The sequence below is a fragment of the Pongo abelii genome, chromosome 16, assembly GCF_028885655.2.
Source record: "Pongo abelii isolate AG06213 chromosome 16, NHGRI_mPonAbe1-v2.0_pri, whole genome shotgun sequence".
Taxonomy (NCBI): domain Eukaryota; kingdom Metazoa; phylum Chordata; class Mammalia; order Primates; family Hominidae; genus Pongo; species Pongo abelii.
The window spans coordinates 20365538-20383634 of NC_072001.2; the positions used below are offsets into that span (position 1 = coordinate 20365538).

General features: G+C 48.6%; 1 protein-coding gene and 1 pseudogene across 2 annotated transcripts; both read right to left on the reverse strand.

Moving 5' to 3' along the window:
- Positions 1 to 2129: 2129 nt before the first annotated feature.
- On the reverse strand, positions 2130 to 6059 carry LOC134760190 (uncharacterized; annotated as a pseudogene).
- A 3815-nt stretch (positions 6060 to 9874) lies between these two features.
- Positions 9875 to 18097, reverse strand: LOC129049998 (E3 ubiquitin-protein ligase HERC2-like). 2 transcript variants are annotated; one of them, XR_010137358.1, is made up of 5 exons: positions 17478 to 18097; positions 13033 to 13261; positions 12816 to 12945; positions 11271 to 11449; positions 9875 to 10225 (listed from the first exon to the last, which is right to left on the reverse strand). XR_010137358.1 is itself a non-coding variant. In XM_063716519.1 (4 exons), exons 2-4 carry the CDS (start codon positions 12897 to 12899, stop codon positions 10147 to 10149), a joined length of 342 nt encoding a protein of 113 aa, XP_063572589.1. In that variant the 5' UTR covers positions 12900 to 12945; positions 13033 to 13514; the 3' UTR covers positions 9875 to 10146. The 2 variants fall into 2 exon arrangements, 1 of the variants encoding a protein (XP_063572589.1); XM_063716519.1 differs by lacking the exon at positions 17478 to 18097 and having other exon boundaries at positions 13033 to 13514.

Below are 18097 nucleotides of genomic sequence, written 5' to 3' on the forward strand. Positions count from 1 at the left end.
ATGGAACTCGCCTGCCGGTTCACCCTCACTAGGGCGGCAGCTGCACAGGAGCAGCTGGGCTCACCCATTAAGCCAGAAGCCAATAGCTGGACAGTGGCACTCAGACCCCAGCCTGGGCCAGCCTGGCTGAAAGCCCCCTTCTTTCCATCCCACTCTGGAGAGAGGGGGCGGAGCATACACAACTCTACTGCCCTCCGCATCCTTCAGCTGTGCTTCCTCCTGGGAGAGGGAGCCGCTAATTAATTTGGCCAAAGCCTTCTTGAGGGCTGTAGGTTTCACAGGCTGGGTGTGTGGGGCCCACCGTGCTAGAGAGAGAGGCTGGTGTGTCAGAAGGCAGCCACCTGGCCAGAGGAGGGTCAACCCCCTTGGTGACCTCCTTCCCCCAGCTGGACACAGCGTCCTGCACTCTCTACATGTGACTGTTCCCCTCAGAGCTGCTTCCAGGGGAGGGGTTCTAACCCTGTGGGTGGGGACATTGTGTCACTTTACAGTGGGCCATGGCTCCCTCTGACATCGCCAACTCAGAGGCAGTAGAGAGAAGATGAGAAATTCCCTGGCCCCTCCTCCCTCAGCACCCCCACCTCTGCACACATCCACATATGGAGGCCCTGACAATGGGCCCTGGGAGTGCCGCCATCTGCGCCTCCTTTCCATGCCTGCAGCAGCCATGTCCACTCTCCAGACCCTCACCCACCTGGCTCAGTAGACTCTGCACCGCCTGTGGTCCTGCGCCTACACCTGGGCCTCTGTGCCCGTCAGTTCCCCCAGTCTAGTTCTTATTTTCCCCAACAAGTAGGGAGCCTGTAAGGTCACCTGTTGAGCAAGCTGGGGGAGAGAGTAGGGTGGGGCTGGGAGGATGAGGAGGAGAAGCTCATGGTCATGCTGGAGACTCAGCTGAGCAGAGTCTCTGCAGGCCCCTTGGCTGCCTAGCCAGTGGTGATCCCGCCCCCACCCTCATTTCTTCTTTGTTAACAAAACCATGACCTCATTAAATACTGGACACCTATAAACCTCATGGACCCTCCTCCAGCCTCCCCACCGTGTACTGGTCAGTCTAAGTCAACTCTAGTCATTTCATTCCTCTGGACATTGACTGCTTGGGGCTTGGGCATGAGCTGCCTCTTCACCTGAGCCTCAGCCACAGTTATCCTCTGCACCTATCACGCTGATGCACTGGGCCAGGGAGAGCTCCGTCTCGATGGAGATGAGCTGTGAGGAGGTGGCGGCTGGGTGGATCAGGTTGTGGTAACGGGTTTTGTTCAGAAAGTCGTCCATCAGTTTCTGCTCGGCATGGGCCACACGGCAGTCCCCTGGGTAAACACACAGATATGCTGGGCCCTTGCTGCAGCTGTCCCCCACTGCAGCTGACAGCTATGAAGCAGGAGCTGAGAGGGCCAGGGAGCACAGTCACCCTGAGAGCTGGCTGAAGCAGTGAAGGCGCTGGCGGGCCTTCCTTTCCCTGGGGACTTCAAATGACATTAATGACAGAGCTCAGCTACCTCCTCCCCATGCCATACCTCTTCCTCCTCCCCCTCCCTCGATCAATGAACAGCATCCCATGCTCTACACATCTGATACAAAACTGGGTGTCTCTTCCTGACTCCCCCCTTGGTTCATCCAAGTAGCCCCCAAGTCCTGTCTGTCCTCCCATCTCCAAGGCTACAGCCATGTCCCTGCCTCCCCTGCCCTGCCCACCTTCTATTCTCTCCACCTGCACTCTGCCCCTGCCATCCATGTGCCATACAGTGGCAGACTGGTCTTTCTACAGCAAACTGGACTAGGGCCCTTCCCCGCCCACAGCTCTCAGAGCTGGAGGTGGAGTTGAAGCTCATATTCTGGCTTGGCATTCAGAGCGCTTTCCCCCTCGGCACTGGCTTATCCAGAGTGCTCACAGTGCAGGGCAGGAGCCCCATGACTCAAATGTGGGTTTGGTGCAGAACTGGGTCTGAGGTGGTGCTTTCCCTATGAAGAGGCAGGGCCGACATGGGGGGATTTTCTGGGTTCAGATTTAGACCTACAGAGTGCAAGGTTTCTCTGAGGCACCAAATGGAGGGGTCGAGCTAGCAGCTGGCTCCTGGTCTGGAGCTTCAACGAGGGGTCTCAGCTCAGAGCCAAATTCAATAGCCAGCTTACATGCAGCCTCCCGCAGGGAGCCCCTGGAGCTTCCACAGCCTCAGATCTGCCCCTCTGCATACCCCAGATCTCTTGCCAAGGGGCGTTTGGGTCTTCATGTCATCTCCCTCCCATATCTGGGAGTAAAGGTGAGGTGCGGGGACTTGCGCTTGTGTACTCTGGTGTCTTAAGGGAGAGTGTGTCAAGTAGAGTGGAGGCGGCTTGGAAAGAGGGAGACTCAGAGGAGAGTGAAGGACACGTGACCAGGCGAGCCTGGGAGCAGGAAAAGAGAGTGAGCAGAGGAAACCGCTGGGTCAGGGGAGTGGATGGGAGGATCAGGGAATGAGGGGGGCTGGAGATGTGGGGATGGGGACGCTGGTGAGGGGCTGCCTGGCTCGCCAGGCTCAGGAGTCAGTTACATCCTCCGACAAGGGCCAGCTCACCTAGTCGCCCCAAAGCCCTCTCTCTGTGGGTGGGACCAGAGGGCCAAGAGCACAGATAACCCAGTTGAGCAGGACTAAGGCGGACTCAGGTGGGTGCTGGGCTGGACTCCTGGCTCTGGGGAGCAGCCGTCACCCTGCCTACTGCAACCACTTTCCAACTCGCTGCCTATCTGAGCAGATGCAATATTGAGCACCTTGTGAAACATGCTCCTGGTGCACCTGCTGCCTGCTGCCCCTCCTGCAGAGTGCCTGGGCTCTCCAGAGGGGATTCCTGTAGAGGCTTGGCCTAGACTCTGAGTCCTGCCTCTCATACCCGGGGCTGCTACCCCAGAGGCCAGCTGCTTGAGTACCCTGGAAGCTAGTCTGTAGCCCCAGGCTACAGCTGGGTCCATCCCACAGCCCTTCTTTAGTGTATCTATTTGGACTGACTGCTCAGTTCATAGAGAGGGGTGTGTCTTGCCCCAGCCCATCTGGCATGTCTAAGGCAGCTGTGGGGTCAGAATCTGCAGATCCCAGCCCCCAGCCCTGCAACAGTAGGAGAGGCTGGACCCCACATCTCTGAAGTCCCACTGGGCTGGTGCAAGCGGGCTCCCGAGTCCAGAGCTGCTCTGCAGGCTGTGGGGCTCATGCACCAGCTTTGAACCCACCTGATGTGCTCAGGTTTCTCACCTTTGGGCCTGTCCTGACTCTCAGGCATTCAGCTGAGTCTGAGGGCCTCTCCCTCATCTTGACCACCAGCTACAGGCTCTGACTTAGAGGTTCCCAGAACCTTAGACAATTTGGCCAGCCCCCCATTTCTCACCTGAGGAAACTGAGACCAGAGAGGGAAAGCAACTTTCTCAAGGACCCCCAGCAATTCAGAGGCAGAACCAGGTCTAGGAGCCTCTTCTCGATAGATTTTCTCCCTGTCCTCTGAGCCTTCTTTAGTGCCTCATTAACTTCCCTGTAAGGAAACTGCCCCCCTGAGGCTGGAAATGGTGCTGTCCAGAGTGGTGTGCGACAGTGACTGCACCTGTGTTTGTACTTGTGCGTGTGTATGGGGGTGGGGATGAGGGGGGGAATAAATGGCAGGGATACTGGGGGCTGGATGCACTCCACCTCACCCCAAAAAGGGGCGCAAGGGACCCCAGCCAAGCACAGCACATGCTTTGACTTTCCAATCTGCTGAATGCCTGTGAGGCCGGCTGGGCCCAGAAGACAAGGGACAGGGCTTTCCCCATAGATGGCAGGGGGGCCCCAAGATGGGTGGAAGCTTGTGTTGCAACTTTGGGGGTCACATCCCAGCCCATGGGCTGACACTTAAGCAGAAAAAGCCACCTCTAGGAGTCAGTCATGATCTAGTGATTCTGATGAGGAGGGGCCCCACCAGCCTCTGTCCAGGGTCTTGTCTGGGAAAAACTGCTCCCTGGCAGAAAGAGGCTAATAATTTGAGAGGAAGCCATAGCTGAAACCCTAAACTGTGTGAGTGTGTGTGTCCAGTTTGAAAAAGCGTATCTGACCTAAACATTTATATTGAAAAAATGGAAAGATATTCCCCTTGTTTTGGAATACAAACTACAGAAAGCAACAGTTAACAGAATCTCATCGGAAAGGTCAGATTCTGCATCTGGAAAGGCACAGTGATTTTCAACTGCGGTGTGTGTCCTTAACTGAGGAAGGGAAGGTGAGATTTATATTTAGTAAAAGGCAGCTATGAATTTACCTTTTATAAAGAGCTTACTATATACTATTAGTGCTTTTCAATCATGTCAGAATCAGCCAGATGCCTGTGGAAATGCAAATTCCCAGTCTTCATTCCCAGAGATTCTGGTCCTGTGAGCCTAGGGTGGGGCCCAGAAATCTCTATGGGGTGGTGCAGGCTGCCCCAGGACCACACCAAGAAACACTGCAACTGGCCCCCACACATCCCAGTTCACAAATATGCAGGCAGGCATCTTATCTCCACAGAACAGATAGGGAAACTGAGGTCCAGAGTGGGGAAAGAAACATCACAGGGCCACCCAGCAAGTAGTAGCAGAGCCACGATACACCCACTGTCTGCAGACACCATCTCTCATGACAGCTCCACCTCCCCACGGGAACCTTGCCTACCTCCACCCCTACCTCCTGCTGCCCATATGGTGGGTCTCTGTCCAAGGAAGATGTATCCTAGGTCCTCTAGGCTGACTGGGGCTCAGAGGAAACCTTGGCCCAGAGTGTAGGAGCTAGAGGGGTCCTTGGAATTCATGTGGGGAATTTGAGGCCCAAAGAAGGCAGTCCTCACATTTGAACTCTGTCTGGAGAAGGGCTGGGTCTCCTTCCTGAGTGGTATGTTTGACTTCACCAGCCTGGCCCTCAGTCAAGCTGGCTGTCCAGGCCCGCCACACCTCAGGGTGGGTGACCAGAGGTGGTGGTGCCATAAAACACATTTCCTGGGAGATCCACCCCCAAAGCTCAAAACATTCCAGGGCTGGTGAGTTGGGCAAGCCCCCTTCCCTCTCAGCCCAGTTTCCCCATCTCTACAACAGCTGTGCTGGTGGAGACTTCTCCCTGAGACTGAGCCACAGATTTTCTCCTGGGTGCCTACACCACCCATGTTGCCGGCTTCTCTGTGCCCACTCTTCAAGGAAGTCAGCTCTCAGGTAAGGAAGGTGCCTTGGCTCTATCAGGAGCAGGAGCCGGTGCACCCCCAGCCTCCCAGACCAGTGCGGATGGCCCGGGCTGCCTACAAAGCTGCTGCCCACAAAGCTGCTGCCCAGCCCAGAGACACCCACCTGGGAGGGTGGCCCTGGCCCTCGCAGCGGCTCTGAGAAGAGGCAGCCCCCACTCCAAAACTGGCAGAGCCACCCACGCCTTCCCTCAGCCCAAAGAGGCTTTTAGGAAAATGAATCATCTCAGGTTCAAACCCATGGGGTTGCTGAAAGACAAGAAAGTGCGGGATGAGCTGGCACGAGGGAGCGCTGCTCCGTGCAGACTTTGCAGGGAGGGCACTTAGGAAAAGGGACTGGAGTCTGGGAGGGTGACTAGCTCAGGGTTAAAGGGAGGGGATGGAGCTGGAGTGAGCTGGCCTCGTCCTCCCCCTTGGGCCTTCCAGCCTGGGCTCAGGCGATTCAAAGGAGCGAGCACCTCCCTCTCCCGGCCAGGGAGTTCTTGCCACATTCTTCAATCAGTAGCATTCCCTTGGGGGCTGGGTGACAGCACCCACCTCCAGACCTGGCTGGAACTGCTGTCTCAATTCTAGATCCAAAAGAACCTCTGGCAGCTTCTCCATCTCCCTCTCAGTCCAGCCTCACCTCTTCGCCCGTGGAGGAGCTCCAACAGCAAATCTCGCAACTGGAGGAACAAGGCAGGAAGGGCAGGGTCTGAAGAAGGAACCACCTTCGAAACGCAGCTCTGCCACCTTCTCTCCAGGACTCTCAGGCTTGCTTTCCTATTGCGCCCTCGACATCCTTTTGCTATAATCTGGCATGTTGACATATAGTCTTTAAAAGCAACAACACTGTTGACGTGGAGCAGACTTCCCATTTGGGATGGTCTGGAGAAGTTAGGTTTGAGGGCATCCTCTCTTCTGCAAACTGCAGCAGTAATAGATGAGATATACAAAGTAAATAAAGGCCGCACGCGGTGGTCACGCCTGTAATCCTGTAATAACAGCACTCTGGGAGGCTGAGGTAGGAGGATCACTTGAAGCCAGGAGTTCGAGACCAGCCTGGCCAATATGGCAACACTCTGTCTCTACTAAAAATATAAAAATTAGCTGGGCATAGTGGTGCACACCTGTAGTCCCAGCTACTCAGGAGGCTGAGGCAGGAGAATCAATTGAACCCGCGAGGCAGAGGTTGCAGTGAAATGAGATCCCGCCACTGCATTCCAGCCAGGGTGACAGAGTGAGACTCCACCTCAAAAAAAATAAGATAAAAAATAAAGTACATAAAAAAGACATGCCCAGGCTGAAAAATAAGTTAATCTTTATCTCCATGAACGAAAAGCAGAAAAGAAATGCAAAGTGGTTGGAAGCTGAAGAGCCTGGACCCTGCTGGGCTTTGGGAACCAATGATGGTGGCAGGTCCTTTGGGATAAAGAGGGACCAAATGACTCCTAGCTAGAAGCTGGGAGCTCGGGTGTACCCCAGTACTTGAAAGGATGCTGGCCAGGCGTAGTGGCTAATGCCTGTAATACCAGCACTTTGGGAGGCCGAGGGAAAGTAACTCTTATGTCAGTGTGAAAGAAAATCAGACAGGACAGGGGAACATGGAGGGGAGGAGAGCAAAACCAGGGCCTGGTTCCACCCGCCCCATTGGGCCAGAAGCACAAGTGGTTCTCTGCACAACATAAAGAGCGAGGACATGCTTTCAGCTCCACTTTAACTCAGGTTCCTCATGTGACAGCAGGCTTGTCAATCCCACTTGCCCCCGTGGCTCGCACCAGAAAACCACCAGCAGTGTGAGTAAGGACAGAAGCAGGAGACTGAGGAGCCAGGGTGTGGGAATCCCACAGCAACCCATGGGCCCTCATCACACACAGCAAGTATGTGCCCTCACTGGGCTCACCACCACCACCAGACATCACCTTCACTACCTGATAACCTGCCTGGGTAACACCACTGTAACACAAGAAACAGGTCTAGAATCTAGCATGTATGCTACACCTGAAGGAGCAAAAGACGGTAATAAATACGATAAAATTTTTATTTAATATAAAATTTAGAGCCATAATCAAAATGTGTAATTCTGACGGGGTTCACTACTTATAAAAACTTCACAGCCCTCTATTTTCAAATGTAAATGGTATTCCGTGGCTCCTCGCCAGCATGTAACTAGTTACTCTGAAATCCGTTTCACGGCTTATTTTTGGCAAGCGGCGATTTCTTCAACCCATGTTTTCCAAGGGAAAAAAGGACATGAAATGTTTCCAAAAGTTTCTTACAATCTTTAGATAAACTACTGCTCAACAACTGCATCCTCCAAGTCAACACATCAAGAATCCTTCAATCACAAACACTTAAGGTGAGAAAACGGTGTCTATCCATGCAGGAGAGGGACACGTTATCCATGCTTATGAAGACAGCCTGGATATCGGCTACTGAAAATCTGTGAATGTATCTTCCTTTTTCTACTTTCCAAAATTTTTGTGAGGTGATACTTATTTCTATGTTTGTTTCTATTCTTTTTATTTTGTATTTTTTAGTAGGTACATCCTTATTATAAATCTACTGTAGAACCAATGTCCCATACAGGACTCCACGTGCCACAGGAACCAAAAAGTCACATGCAGCGAAGATGAAGACACAGCAGACAACCTGTGTGGACACCACAGAGCCACCTGCCCAGGACACCAGTGGAGCCACAGGTGCAATTCAAAATGTTCTTATTCGTATTAATAAACATGGCCAGGTGCGGTGGCTCATGCCTGTAATCCCAACACTTTGGGAGGCTGAGGCGGGCAGATTACCTGAGGTTGGGAGTTCAAGACCATCCCGGCCAACATCGTGAAACCCCATCTCTACTAAAAATACACAAATTAGCCAGGTATGGTGGCATGCATCTGTAGTCCCAGCCACTCAGGAGGTTGAGGCAGAAGAATCATTTGAACCCGGGAGGCAGAGGCTGCAGTGAGCTGAGAATGTGCCACTGCACTCCAGTCCAGGCAACAGAGTGAGTCTCCATCTCAGGGGGAAAAAAAATTGTTCTTAGTCACATTAATAAAAGTAAACACACACACACACACACACACACACACACACACACACACACACACACATAAAATTAATTGTAATAATGGCCGGGTGCAGTGGCTCATGCCTGTAATCCCAGCACTTTGGGAGGCCAAGGTGGGCAGATTACTTGAGATCAGGAGTTCGACACCAGCCTGGCCAACGTGGTGAAACTCTTGTCTCTACAAAAATACAAAAATCAGCCAGGCGTGGTGGTGTACATCCATAGTCCCAGCTGCTCGGGAGGCTGAAGCAGAAGAATTACTTGAACCCAAGAGGCGGAGGTTGCAGTGAGCCAAGATTGCACCACTGCACTCTGGCCTGGGCAACAGAGCAAGACTCCATCTCAAAAATAAAAATAATTTTAATAATGTGTCATACTTATCCCAACAGATTGAAAATATTACCATTTCAACATGAAATATAAGAAAAATGATTGAGATATTTTACATAGGTTATTTCATATTAAGTCCTCAAAAACCATCAGCATAGCTTACATATGTAGCACATTTCAATTTGCAGTGAAATTTGCATTGAAAATATCTGATCTGCACTTAGACTCATAAAATATATAGTTGACAAAGTAGATTCACGTGGCCAAGTGACATTCTTAAATGCTTTCTAATAATGGAATCAAGTTTTTAAACCTGCATTTTAATTAATAAAAATTAGATAAAATATTCAGTGTCTCAGCTACGATGGACACACTTCAAGTGCTGATCAGCAAACGGTGTGAGTGCCGGCCAGACTAGCCAACGCAGGCTACACCGCTGCAGCTGAAACAGGCCAGTCTCTCTGCGCACGGGAACAGTCTGGGCAGGCAGGAGATGGGGAAACAGGCGCTGCCCTCGTGAGAACAAAGGACCCACAACAGGAACCCTGCACTCACCCCCTCCCAAAGACACCAACAGCCCATGACGCAGCCTCCTCACAAAAGGGAGAGGCATTCAAGAACTTAGAAAATCACCTCTTCCTGGAAAATGCTCACTTTAAAACTTTGCATGTAACTTTACATTTTAATTACAAGGTTTTTAACATCCATTTTCTCATGTCTTCTTAACTCTGTGAAAGTAAACACAGCTTTTATTCTTACTCCTATAGTTACTGTGTTGGAAGTTCACCTATGTGAACAAGCTGTTGCAACTGAAATTTTCTGAGAACAAATCTCCAGCTCTTTCCATTAACACAAACTGTATTAAGTTTAGTTCTCTAGTTTCCATTGCTTAAAGGCCAGAATGTGTGAAATATGCATTATCAGATTAGAAAAACAAAACAAACATCAGAAAAATATTTTGCAAAATAGCATTTGCTAAATTCCATGATAGAAACTAGCTCTAAAACTTCCTGTTTCAAAATTTCACTGTGTGTCCACTAAGTTAGTTTTTCTGGCTGTGGACAGCAGGCCCACCGCACGCCACAGGCCCACTGCACGCCACAGATGCACCCCATGACACAGGCCCACTGCACGCCGCAGGCCCACCCCATGCCACAGGCCCACCCCATGACACAGGCCCACCCCACGACACAGGCCCACCCCATGACACAGGCCCACCCCACGCCGCAGACGCATCCCACGCCGCAGGCCCACCACACGCCGCAGATGCACCATGCCCCCCATGAACAGGCCAGCTGAGAGCTGCGGCCACTGCCCAGGGCTCCCTGCTCTGTGCTCAGCTGCCTGATCCAACCTGCCAGGGCTCTGCTTTCTCTATGTGTAGAAACAAAAAACCAGGAGCATGATGTGACAAAAAGCAGATTTTTATTAAACAGAGGTACAAATGTGTTTCATTTTCTAATAAATCTCTCTCACAAATCACCTTGTTTTTTCACTCTTCTTGAATGATCATTTTTAGACAACACTGTCTGACTGTTTTGGCTTCTGCCAAAGTTAGTCTCTGTTCACAGGCTGAGTCTGACTTCTTCCCACCTCCTCCTAGTCGGGCCTTCCAAAACAATGCTCACCATTCTTTCACATTGACTTTGGTTTTGAAAAGAAAAGTTATGTTACAAAGTAGTATGTATAACTCTGTAATATATGAAGTGAGGCAATGATACAACCAGTTTTAAAAATAACCTTCCATGATGATTTTCATTTACATCCACCTGCTTATTAGCAAGAATCTTTTTACAGGTTTACTGCACACCCAATTTCTGTTCTGGAAAAACTTTTGAACATCATCATGCCCTCGCCCTCCAACTTCTCCTCTCACCTATATTTAAAAGGGTCTGCTCTTTACCCTAAAATCCATACTAGGTAATTTTCAGAATATTCCTTCAATCACCAAACAAAGTTTTGAGATCCTCGTGCTGGATTTCACTATCTTAATATGAAAACCAATAATCACCTATTAAAATTCAATACAGGCCAGGCACAGTGGCTAACGCCTGTAATCCCAACATTTGGAGAGGCCAAGGCAGGTGGATCACCTGAGGTCAGGAGTTTGAGACCAGCCTGACCAATATGGTAAAACCCCATCTCTACTAAAAACACAAAAATCGGTCAGGTGTGGTTGCAGACACCTCTAGTCCCAGCTACTTGGGAGGCTGAGGCAGGAGAATAGCTTGAACCCAGGAGGTGGAGGTTGCAGTGAGCCAAGATCATTGACACTGCACTCCAGCCTGGACGATAGAGAGAGACTCCATCACAAAAAAAAAAAAAAACGCTAGTAAGTAAAATAAATAGGCCAGGCGTGGTGGCTAATGCCTGTAATCTGAACATTTTGGGAGGCCAAGGTGGGTGGATCTCCTGAGGTCGGGAGTTCAAGACCAGCCTGACCAACATGAAGAAACCCCATCTCTACTAAAACTACAAAATTAGTGGGGCGTGGTGGTGCACGCCAGTAATCCCAGCTGCTCGAGAGGCTGAGGCAGGAGAATTACTTGAACCTGGGAGGCGGAGGTTGCGGTGAGTCAAGATCGTGCCACCGCACTCCGGCCTGGGCAACAAGAGCAAAACTCTGTCTCAAAAATACAAAAAAAAGTAAATAAATAAAACACAATACAATACAGCTAATACGATTTACCTAAGACGCTGTTGTATGAGCTGAACCAGAGGCAAACACTGTTTGCCAGAAGACTCACAGATCCCCGTATTAATAAGGTCTTTATCCAATGGAGTCCTGCTTCTATGAAATGCTGAGGCATTTGCTTCCTGTTCATCAATTTCTTTTTCCTTCTGTGCTTGTTTTTTGGCTTCAATATCCTGTAATTCATAAACAGAAATTGTTTACAAGTGATCTCATTACCAGGTGTGAAGACACAGGCTGGCTGAGCCCTGACCCCAGTGCCAAGCTATCCCAGCCTCTGTGGCTGCCGCACACACCTACCCACAGGCCTCCACCTGCCCTGTTGGAAACCCCAACTCAGTTGTGCAGTTTCAAACAGTGTCTTCTTTTTACAGATCCAAGGTCCAGGCTGCCTCTGCTGATGCTCTCCAGCCTCCTTCCGTGAAGTCCCTAAAATCCTTAACCCTGCTACTGGCTCTCACAAAACCCAATGTGATCTGCCCCACACACGCAGCATCCAGCTGCTCTGTAAGGACAAGAAGGAGCTAGAATTCTCACACACAGAAGTCCTGGCTCAAATGTAAATGGCAGAGCCACTTTGGGAAACTATGAATACACACTGACCCCAGGACCTAACAAATTCCACTCCAAGTATTTACCCAAAGGGAGGACATATGTTCACTAAAGTACTTGTTCACAGCACAATCGTGGCAGCTCTACACGGCCAAAAACAAGAAAGCCTGTGTGTGGTGGCTCACACTTGTAATCCCAACACTTTGGGAGGCCAAGGTGGGGGGATCCCGAGCCCAGGAGTTGGAGACCAGCCTGTGCAACACAGTAACACCTTGTCTCTACAAAAAAAAATCAAAAAACTAGCCCGGCATGGTGACATGCCTGTGGTCCCTGCAACATAGGAGGCTGAGGTGGGAGGATCCTGTGAGCCTAGGAGGACAAGGCTGCAGTGAGCCAAGATCAGGTCACTGTATACAGCCTGGGTGACAGAGCAAGACCCTGTCTCAAAAAAAAAAAAAGAAAACAAAAACCAAAAACAATTTAATATCCTTCAATAGGAGAATGAACTAACAAAGAGTACTACACCCAGAAAATGGAAAACTTCCCAATAATAAAAACGAAGTCACAATAGACACATCAGTGAGTGAATCTGAAAATCATTCTCCAAGGCCAGGCAGGAAAGAGTGCATACTATACAGTTATACTGCTGCGACACTCAGAGCAGGCGAAATGCATCTCATCTGAGGGCAGGGGAGTATCCTGGCTGAAAGTGCCAAGAGCACAGGGATCTTTCCGAGTGACGGGAATGGTCTACCTGAGTAACAGGTTATCTGTTAACTTCACTGAAACAGGCAACATGCAGTATTTTATCACAATTAAATCATCTCAATAATTTTTAAAATTAGCACATAAAAGAATTTTAATTTAAGAAAATACTTGGATATGATAAAAGTTGAGTGTTTTACTGTTTTCAGTTATTCTTCACATGTGTGAGTGTGGTATTTCCGATCTCAGCGCACCACCAGGTCACGTGTGCCTCCAAGGCCATACCTGGATCTCTGCAGTAATGGCTGCGTGTAAGGCTGACTCCAACCCTCCAGCAGCCATCAAGCTGCCCACCAGAAGATCAATCATGAATCGATGACCTGGACTTATGTTCACTTCATTGCCTGAAACTGAACTAGAAAGTGTGTGCCAATTTGAGTGAAACTCCATCCCCTCCCAGCACCCTGACCCATGCCCTCTCCTGTTCCTTCCCCGAGCCCACCTGCGCAGGGCAGGAGAGCAGAGAGCGCCCGGGCCTGCTTCTCGGCGGTGGGCAGCAGCATGGACCAGCCGCTCTGCAGCATGGCCTGGGAGGCTGAATGCACGGTGCTCAGCATGCCTGTGCTGCTGGCCAGGGTCACCACCGTCTGCTTCAGGCTGTTCAGGAGGACGCTGCCCAGACCTAAACCAAGGAATTCCGGGTCAACCTGGTGACTAATGGCAGCATGCAACTGAAAGGAGAAAAACAATTTTCACTTAGAACCCCTAAAAATGAGTGAATTTCAAAGTCTTACTAAACACCGAATAAAACTCAATTTGAAGTATTATTTAAATAGACAAAATAACTTCTCAGCTTATGTATTTTTAAAAACTGGACTAAAAAAACTCTTACCCACAATAGTTGAAGTATTTTCTAGAGGAATTTTTGTAACCCCACTATGAACACATATATGGAAAAGCTCAAGATCAGCAGAAGAGCTAAACAACTAGAAACAGCAACCTCCACCCCACCCCAACCATCTGCACCAAACACAAATAATGGCTACAATGTAACCACAAAAGCTGCCACAGGCGGTGCCTCATGCCTGTAATCCCAGCACTTTGGGAGGCCAAGGTGGGAAGATTACTTGAGATCAGGAGTTCAAGACCAGCCTGGCCAACATGATGAAACCCCATCTCTATAAAAAAATCAGCCAGGTGTGATGGTACACACCTGTAGTCCCAGCTACTTGGGAGGCTGAGGCAGGAGAATCACTTGAACCTGGCAGGCCAAGACTGCACCACTGCATTCCAGCTAGGGTGACAAAGTGACACCCTGTCTTAAAAAAAAAAAAAAGCTGCTAAAAATTAGATTGCGGAGCTGAGAGTACACAAGGAAACTCCTCAAGTGCAAAACCGAAATTCACATGGGCACACACAGCAGGAATCAAGAGGTTCCGGGCTCTGAAAGCAGAGCCAAGCCGCCAGGCTTCAGCACAACCTCCCACACGGGAATGCACACAACAACCCACTGAACCCGAGCTTCCTGCAGAAGTCTGGGAGCCACTCAGGATCACCTGCCTGCCAGCCAACCACAGCCAGGGGGCAACACACTGCCCGTCCCAGGCTCTGGGTAGCAAGAGGCCCCACGAGAAATCAGAGATCCGGCCCTGCCCTGGGAGTAGAAGTGAAATCAAAAGCACACCACTCATCTAGGTATAGATATCACAGGTCAGGAAATGACCACCGACACTCACCTAGAGTCTGTGAAACCTACAGAACCCTCAGGACCCCGGAGAGGCAAATGCAAAACCATACGCTGGGACACCTCGACAGCCTAAGACACACACGAGGCCACGCCCCACAGCACCGACCAGAACAGAAACATCACTGAAAACCAGGAGAGGCAGCAAACACCTGGGCTGCACCCACGCAAATGCCAGGATGCCACAGGTATGGTGATAAATGAGTGCTACAGAGGACTAGAGAAGCACACTTCAGACCTCTGCTCAGTTCATTACTGCAACTTAACACTACACTCAGTTCTGTACATTCTAGAAGCAGGGCAAAAAGGGGAGGGGCTGGAAGAGGGACATGACGGGTTGTTACACAGAAACCACTGTAATAAAAGGGAAAAATTACTATGTCGAGAAAACTGTGGTTCCTGTCATTAAGTTAGAGGGTTTTATTACAAAGACAAAAGATGATGATCAAACACTTCAGGATAGAAGTATTAGAATAGAATAGAATTATTCAGGATAGCATTTCAAAAATGGTATTTTGATTATTTTTTTAAAGACTTCTTTTAGAGATACATAATTATGAATGAAATGATGTGCTGTCTGTGTTTGCTTCAAAAATGCTCAGGGGGTAGTGGCAGTGGTGATGGTTTCAATGAAACAAGAGTGGCCCTGGGTTGATAATTGTTGATACTGGATTATGGACATGACATGGGGGTTCATTACACTGTTTTCTCCTCTTTTAAATAGTCTGCAATTTTCTATGATTAAAAATAAAGTTACAGAAAAAGACTTAACAGGTGGGGCCACTCCCAATTAAGAGGGGAGTGTGATTAAAGAGGAAGCAAGAGGCAGCTTGCTGTGGGCAAGAAACAGCCTGAAAGTCAGTGTGCCTGGAGCATCCCACTCAAGGCAAAAAAAAAAAAAGGAGGTGGCCAGACATGAGGCTGGGGACCAGGAAAAGTAATACCCTGCCAAGTCCCATTGGACGTATGAACCCACACAAATCTTTGAGTGATGGGGAGACATTTGGATATTCTGAACATTGCAAAGAAAGAATTAGACTTGGCCAGGTGCGGTGGCTCACACCTGTAATCCCAGCACTTTGTGGGGCCGAAGTGGGTGGATCACGAGCTCAGGAGATCGAGACCATCCTGGCTAACATGGTGAAACCCCGTCTCTACTAAAAATACAAAAAATTAGCCTGACGTGGTGGCACATGCCTGTAATCCAGCTATTCAGGAGGCTGAGGCAGGAGAATCGCTTGAACCCAGAAGGCGGAGGTTGCAGTGAGCAGAGATCACACCACTGCACTCCAGCCTGGGCAACAGAGTGAGACTCTGTTTCAAAAAAAAACAAAAAGAATTAGACTTGTGCCCTACCTAGATAGACTGCTCTGGTGGCTGTGTTGTGTAGGGGTGGATTTGAGGGAAGCAATTCAGGAGCAAATTAGAAAGCTGTTGTAGGTGTCCTAGGAATTGATTTCAGGACCTGTACAAGGATGGCAGTTTGGATGGAGAGGAGGAGCTGGAACCAAGAAAGATTTTAGTAAATATAGTGGGCACAACTCAGTGGCTAATTACACATCAGAGAAGAATGAGAAGGAGCCAAGAAAGACTCCATGCTTCTAGTCTGGGGAACTGGATGGACTGCAATCCTATTAACGGAAAGAGGACATATAGGACTATCAACTGTCATCTAACTGTGTTTTGAAAACAAAAGATCTTGGTAGGACCCATCATTCTAGTCAGAGGACTCTGTGACCTGCCTTCTGTGACAACTACACACACTCTCTCTCAAGTGTCTCAAACCCTTTTCTTTCTATAGACTCCTTCCCTTACAGGATTGTAGGTGATCAGAGATGTGAGAAGGTTCCAGCAGCATTTAGCCTCATGCTTTCCTTGTACAGTTGGAAGGTCTACAGATACTAACTGACTTGTGCAAAACCCTATCTTTTTAATTTGTTTAAGACTGCCCTAACTTCAAAATGAAAAACAACAAACACATACATATACACTTTTCCATCAGCTTGACTACCAATCTTTGCTCCTTCTTTAGTACTCAAATACCCATTGCTCCATTTCCTTCTTTTTTGGAAATTTATTTCTGAAATATCCACAATGTTTTATTCTCTACCCTTTGAATGCTACTACTCTAAAATTCACTGAAAAAGTCTTTCTTGTTAATCAAAGCAGACTTTTCTCTTTCCTCATGGATTTTCCTTGTCTTTCTGTGAGATTTGAATCCTATCTGCTGCTTGCCTCCTTAAACTCCTTCCTCCTTTGGTCTCTGGAATAATAAGCTTCCCTGGATCATACTCCTCCCTCTCTTCACTACTTTACTTCCTCACCATCTTCCTCTTTTGATTCCCCCTCTTCCTCTAAATCTCCAAGATTCTTTCAGGAGCCCAACACTCTTCTCTTTTTACTCAAATACTGTGAAGCCATTCACCCTCACATGGTCCACAGTTTCTTCTGTGGTCATAGCCAGCACTGACAGTGGTCCATGTGGAGAAGTCTGTGCCTGTCATGAGTGTGATGTGTCAGCTATGTTGGCCCACATCACTTTGCCACATGTGCCTTCTCAAAGAGAAGTAACCCACACTGCCCTGGGGCTCACCACTGGGCTGGACCACAGTTAAAAGGGAGATTGACAAATGAGAGTGGGTTCTGAAAAGCACAGGAGGTTGTGAAGGGATCTAAAAACAACAGTGCATGAAGACTGCTGAAAAGGCTAAGAATGATGAACTTGGGAAAGACAAAGCTCTCGGGATCCATGGCAGCTTTCTTCATATTTGTGAAAATTTGTCACATGGGATGGGGCATAGATGTATTTTTTTCTGCTTCAGAGAACACAAATTGGGAGGTCTATTCTGTCTCATCAGAAGAAAAAGATCTTGCAAATAACTTGTGTTGCTCAACACAAGAATGAGGTGTCTCTTAATGCAGTGAACTCTGATCATTGCTGAAGGTGTTGAAGAAGAAATGCCTGCTCCGAGAGGGAAAGTGGCCAGATTACTGCTGAGACCCCTTTTCCCCTGATGCTCTGGGAATTGCTCTCTTCATCGATAGCCTGTCAGCACGAAAGACTTAACATGTTTGACATAGAACCAGCCGCTCTGTTCAATTACTTGAGTCTATCATTGGTGCTGTTGTTCTTACAGATTCCTGGACTAGAAATCTCAGAGCACCTTTGATTTCTTGCTCTCTTTTTGTCCCTATATAACTACCTCCAGAATGCTTCTTTGATTTCCTCTTGATTCTTAATTTCCACTGGCACTGTTACAATCCAGATCCATCAAATCACATGCAGATGGTAGTTATTGGATTTTTAAGTTGGAATGAACCCTGGAGAGATCAAGCCCAACCTGCTCCTTTTATAGGTAAGGAGAATGAGACACAGAAAAATCAGACTTGTCTAAGGTCATGTAGTTAGCAGGGGTGGTTCTAAGCTCCAATACTCTTAGTACCTTGTTCTTTCCATTTCCCTATGATCACTCAGGCGACTAATGCATTTCAACTTAACTGATTTTATAGAGACTGACCATGACTTACCCATGGAATGATTGGTTTATTTGTATGATACTATGATGGTTCATGGTCAAATCACATGTGTTAAAACCTAGAAATTATCCCCAATCTCTTAAGGGTAGCAGACCACTGGATCTGCTTTGAGTTAAGTAACACTGTCTTTTCTGTGCTGCTCAGAGAAACTGCCAAAGGAGGACTGCTGAATTGTGAAATAAAGAAAAATTCTAGCCAGCTCAAGCTCTCTAGAGTCTGTAAATACAGGTCATTTGGATATTAAATGTATCACTGTACTCCAATGAGTACAAAAATTACATATATC

Coding starts and splice junctions, on each gene's coding strand:
- LOC129049998 (XM_063716519.1), bottom strand. CDS start 12,899: ATGATTGATCTTCTGGTGGGCAGCTTGATGGCTGCTGGAGGGTTGGAG. Junction 11,450..12,815: donor CCATTACTGCAGAGATCCAG/GTATGGCCTTGG, acceptor TATGAATTACAG/GATATTGAAGCCAAAAAACA. Junction 10,226..11,270: donor CTCATACAACAGCGTCTTAG/GTAAATCGTATT, acceptor TCAAAACCAAAG/TCAATGTGAAAGAATGGTGA.